This window comes from Tripterygium wilfordii, chromosome 19 (genome assembly GCF_013401445.1).
Source record: "Tripterygium wilfordii isolate XIE 37 chromosome 19, ASM1340144v1, whole genome shotgun sequence".
NCBI lineage: Eukaryota > Viridiplantae > Streptophyta > Magnoliopsida > Celastrales > Celastraceae > Tripterygium > Tripterygium wilfordii.
Window position 1 is genome coordinate 766,754 of NC_052250.1, and position 5,139 is coordinate 771,892.

Here is a 5,139-nt window from a genome sequence, read left to right on the forward strand (position 1 = left end):
GACAGCTAATTAATTAATTATTAATCTACTAAACCAATTTTTATTGATAAAACCAAGTTTTATGTTCCTAGGCAAACAATTTCTTATACTGCTAAGAGTAGGACAACATTAGATTTCTTTGCACCTGCCAATCGCACCGTGTTCAGATAAAAAAATGTGTTTAGCCAAATAGTGTGTTACTGTATCATCGCACCGCTGTGAATTTGAAGTTGAAGTTGTAGGGAGTTGTTTCCACTCTCGATAAAACACAGTTGACCGTGTTTTCCACTTCAAAGCACGAGAGTTTTTATCAATATTTTCATCAATCAATTTTATTATTCCATTTACATTTGTTTTAAAGAAATAAGATACACAACATTATTAGCATAATTAATCAAAGTTGAAGCATACATATTGTTGAATCAACAATACAAGATATCACAAATTCTAAAGGAGCGGTGAAAAAACAAAGATCATAAAGTGACCGTTGGGCTGGCCGTCTCATGTATAAAACTGACACAGAGATTATAAAGTGACCGCCGGACTGGCCTTCCCGGTTAAAAATAAAAAAATAATAAAAACTTGTGGCAAAGAATATGTTATTGATTGTAACTTTGGGGAAAAAAAAAATTTGTCTTTGAGGAGAACAGTACATTAAATAACCAAACTTGAAATAATTGAAGCGTTTGCTTTGTCAGCCTCACTACAAAACAAAGGTGATTACTTAATAAGTTCCAAGGCTTTAAGCCAATAGCTGCTGATAAATCTTTAGCAGGAGTCTGTTAGATTGCTAAAAGTTCATCAATCTCACCCATTCATTAGTGATGATAGGGAGGATTGCAATCTGTGTTGTTGCGGAAGTGTTGTCCACCACTTCATGAAGGTGTTCCCTTCCAGAAATACATCCTTACCCAGCTCCCCAGCGCGAACCCATGTTTCTACTTCTTGCTCGAACTGCAGAATTCGTTCCTTCACATTTTCGAACATGGCTGGGTTACAATCTCTAACGAGCTCTTCTACCTCAGCCCAAAAGCAGGATTCCAAGATGGGTTTATTTGGAATCTTTGAAGCGTGCTCGAACCATCTTTGGGCGAATCTGTATCGCCTTGGCCGTGCCCTCACCATGTACGGTCCTGTGTCTTCATTCTTCAAGTGCCTATAGTAGTTTGCTATATCTAGAGGCTCAACAATGCGGCGATATCTAGTTCCAAGATCCACCCACTCTTTCCGGAGCTCGAATCCATCTGGGAGTTCATACTTCTTTAACATTTCGATGATTTCATCCCATATGCCCGCCAGCTCTTGTCTCTTCACATTAGCCTCAAAATCCTCGGTGGCTCTTGAAAGTTTGAATGCATCATAATAGCCTAATTTGCAAATTTCAGTTTTGGTCTTGTAATCTTGTAGCGTGCTTAATCCTTTCTCTATGTCTGCCTTCTGATCATCAATTTTAGCCTGATTTTTCAATCTTCGCTCCTCATACTCTGCTGCAGCGCGAAGACATAGCCTGGCTTTTGTGCTCTGGAAAATCAAAGACAAGAAATTGAAAAAGTTAGTTACTTCCCAAGGAAAATCAGTTGGGAATAGCAAGTAAAGGAAGAAGCTATAATTTACCAAGCCAAGGTCATTCAGGGCCATGTTAATTGCTCTTTCACCATCTGCTGCATCTGAAGACAATGGCAGATTTCCTAAATTACGAAGCACGTGTATGTTTTGCATCTTTAAGCTCTCCTGCAATTCATTTTGATAACTCAGATGGTCGTTTAAGCTTCTCTTCGCAATATCCAATTGTTCGATAACAGCATTCAGCTGAGAAGAGTAGAATAATAGTTGCAGAACAGCTTCCGAGTCTGTAATGACAATATGTTGCTGATTTCTGGTGCAGAAGACATATGTTCCAGAGGGTGTGTAAGGGCTTAGCTCAATGAAGCTGGATACAGTTTCTAGCAACAGATTTGTGCTCCCCATCAGTTTACAAGCTGTACGACTTGTTACAGATGAGGCATTCCTCATTACAGTCATAAATAAAGAGGAAGCTTCCCCATCACCAACTTGTGCAGCAGATGTGGAGTTCGGATTAAGAACATGGAGGACTAGCTGGAGTGACTGCTCCACTGAGGATAGAGGAGCCAGCAGAATTCGAGGGACTATGTCGTACCTCATGACAAAATGGATGAAGTAGCGAGACCAGTTTTCTCGCCTTATAGCATGGTTGAAAATCCAATCCCCAACAAGGGGAGATCCAAAAGTAACACACAGCGGTGCCAGTTGATTGGCACCACCTAAGTTTTCCAAGACCCAGAGCGTAGCTAGGATTGCCGTTGCACCCCCTGATGAGTGTCCTGTAAAAACTATTTGCCTCTTTTTTGAGATAGCACTTCTCACCTGAGAAAAATTCAAAAAAAAATTACATTTCTTTTTGAATAGTTTGAATATGCAATTCTTTGTAAGACGCAGATCTTCTTTACAAGACGCAGATCTTTCACTCGTTATTCACAAGTTAGTCAAAGTTCCTTAACCAAAGGAAGTCAAGTTTCATTGGTTCACTGTGACCCGTGGCCAGAAGCTTCTGTTATCAAGCTGTCCTATATAATTCCCGGATCTTATGATACCAAAAATAGACAATCGTACCAGGAAAAAGGAAGACAACATATACATTCTTAAAAACTCATAGTATATCAAATTTAAGCATGAATAAGAGTGATGGATTCAATTACCTCCTTTTGGAAAGAAGGATTGGCGACAAGAGCTTCGAATTTCAGAAGAAAGGCCTCATTTACTAGTGCTACTTCATCGTTCCCTATGCTTCTGAGAGAAGGAAACAGCTTTGCATTCATCTTTGTTTGACCAAATGACTTGTTGGTGTACCAATCATTCAGATGCCAAAATCCAGGAAGGCTAAAAATAGCTTCTGCTGAATTACGACTTTCTTCAAGAAGATACTGTTTTTCCGAATACTTGTGGACTTTCATAGCCATAGAGCAAGCTTTCTTGATCATTTCTCGTCTGATTCCTATCTGGTCCTCCACTCTCTCTTCGTCCATCTTTTGTGAGTTCTTCGATTTGCAGGGTAAGAGTTGAGGTTTCTTTGGCCAGAGGAAGAAGATAATAACAAGCTTTCAAGTTTTTTTTGTCAAATTAGAAGACAACGATAACTAAGACTTTGGTGAATCACCCAGAAATACCTCTAGTGGGATTTTGAATAGTACCACGTATTGTCCCCTTCCATCTTGGTTCGAAGAATCAAGCTGGGAAAGTTCAATTACAACCCCTCCATGCTATGCGCTTCTTAGAAAGAGGTTTGCTGACAATTTTTTCAGATACATACTGCTTTAGAACACATCTTCAAGAAGTAAGAACTCTATAGTTTTTCATCCAAATACCAACTAGTTCATTATGAATCGATAAAGTGAAGAAAGAAAAACTTTATTCCAGCATCAGTTTACTAAATACTAACTGCATTAAATTTTCTATAGATAGTATCTTTTTAGGTGCCCTAAGAATACTGATTGCTCAAGCATACAATGGTTTATCATATTTAGAGGGTCTATAAAGGTCGGAGAATTCGATTCAGATTAGATATAGCCGGACCAGGACTCATCTCCAGATCATACCACGAACCAGAAACGGAACAACAATTACCGACTAAAGAAATAAACAAAAACTAGAAACAAATATCCTGCAACATAAAACTTATAAATTCTTCCCAGTAAAGAAAGGTAATGACATAAAACTTAATCTTGTATCCACAGAGAGTAAAGACGTTGTATCCATGATTAAATTAGTCTTTCCTTATGAGTATTTGTAATTATAACTCTGCAGTAATGGAGAAGCCACAAGGAATACCAAACAACAATTAATGGAGCAAAACTGAAAGGAAAAGAATCTAATTCTGGGTCACAAACTCACAATTCCAGTAGGCATTTGTCCATTCATCAAAGTCGAAGAGATCATCTCCAATTGTCAAAAAAGAGCATCTAAACCTATCTCTTCCTAAACAGAGACGAAAGAATCAAAAAGAAAAAGAAAAGAAAAAAACAAAAGTCTCTCCATTTCTAAAAGAGAGCATCTCCACCTAAATCAAGCTCACTTGTCTGTCAAAGCATCTCAAAAGCGGAAAGTAACTATGACAATTGAAATCTTACTCTTCCAATTCGACAATATTAAGAAAATTAGATTAGATGATGCAATATACGTGTCGATCAATCTCACATGGAATCACAAAGAACCCATTTAACAAACCCTAAGAAAAAGAAAGAACGAGAAAAAAGAAGCCGTTCTGCTACAAGAGAAATTTCCGAGAAAGAGAGAGAGCTTACAAGAGAAAACGATCTTCAATTGAGGGAACAGAGTAGGGTAGACGTCAGTACGTGACTTATTGATTATAAATAAACAGAGAAGTGCACAATTTCTTTGTTTCTTCCAACAGATTTTCATGGAAACCGTGGTTTTGGAAGAGCTGCAGTGCCTCTCTCGTTGACTGCTACAGAGTTAGAAATCAATGTAAAAAAAAAAAAAAAAAAGGAATAGCAATAGACCAAGACCAAGACCCCGGGGAGCTAGCCTGGGTGGTTGCAGCTTTATCTAAAAAATAATAATCATTAATGCTCTTTATGCTGACCAATAATGCATGGGTGGGGCCCCATTTTTGGACCAACTTTGTGGATAGGCCCGTTACAGCCCGGCCCGAGCTTGGCTAGTATGACAAATGAGCCGAGCTCGAGTCTATTTTGAAGTCTCTACGAAGAGGATTCGCAATCTCGTATCTAAGATAGAAGAGAAATTACGAACAACTGGGTTGATAAGAAAAATAACTTGATTTTGTCGAAGAAATCCTCCTGATACAGAACTCACCACCGAATGATTCGACACAAAGTCAAGGATCTAGTGACGAATGGATTCGATACAGAAATACCGCGAGTCCACGCTCACTATCTAGCCTAATCGTTGATACAGAAGCACCACAACGATAAAACTAGGGTTTTGGAAGTTTTTCACAACCAAGGAAGAGAAAGCCTCTCAATTTTATTAAGCACCAGAATTCTAAATCCCATATAAACTAGGGCCTTTAAATAGTTGCAAAATAAATCCCCACGCATTAAGTTTAGGAAAACCTATTAAAAAAAACAACAAAAATACCAAAATTCGTGCTAGCTAACA

At 38.4% G+C, this 5,139-nt stretch overlaps 1 protein-coding gene across 3 annotated transcripts; it reads right to left on the minus strand.

The window, feature by feature from the left end:
• Positions 1–561: 561 nt before the first annotated feature.
• Positions 562–4,459, minus strand: LOC119985787 (protein EDS1L-like). 3 transcript variants are annotated; one of them, XM_038830169.1, is made up of 5 exons: positions 4,299–4,459; positions 3,165–3,283; positions 2,697–3,065; positions 1,594–2,364; positions 562–1,500 (listed from the first exon to the last, which is right to left on the minus strand). In XM_038830169.1, exons 3-5 carry the CDS (start codon positions 3,021–3,023, stop codon positions 787–789), a joined length of 1,812 nt encoding a protein of 603 aa, XP_038686097.1. In that variant the 5' UTR covers positions 3,024–3,065; positions 3,165–3,283; positions 4,299–4,459; the 3' UTR covers positions 562–786. The 3 variants fall into 3 exon arrangements, with proteins under 3 accessions (XP_038686097.1, XP_038686099.1, XP_038686098.1); XM_038830171.1 differs by lacking the exon at positions 4,299–4,459 and adding an exon at positions 3,889–4,160; XM_038830170.1 differs by lacking the exon at positions 4,299–4,459 and adding an exon at positions 3,889–4,160 and having other exon boundaries at positions 2,697–3,283.
• Positions 4,460–5,139: the final 680 nt, after the last annotated feature.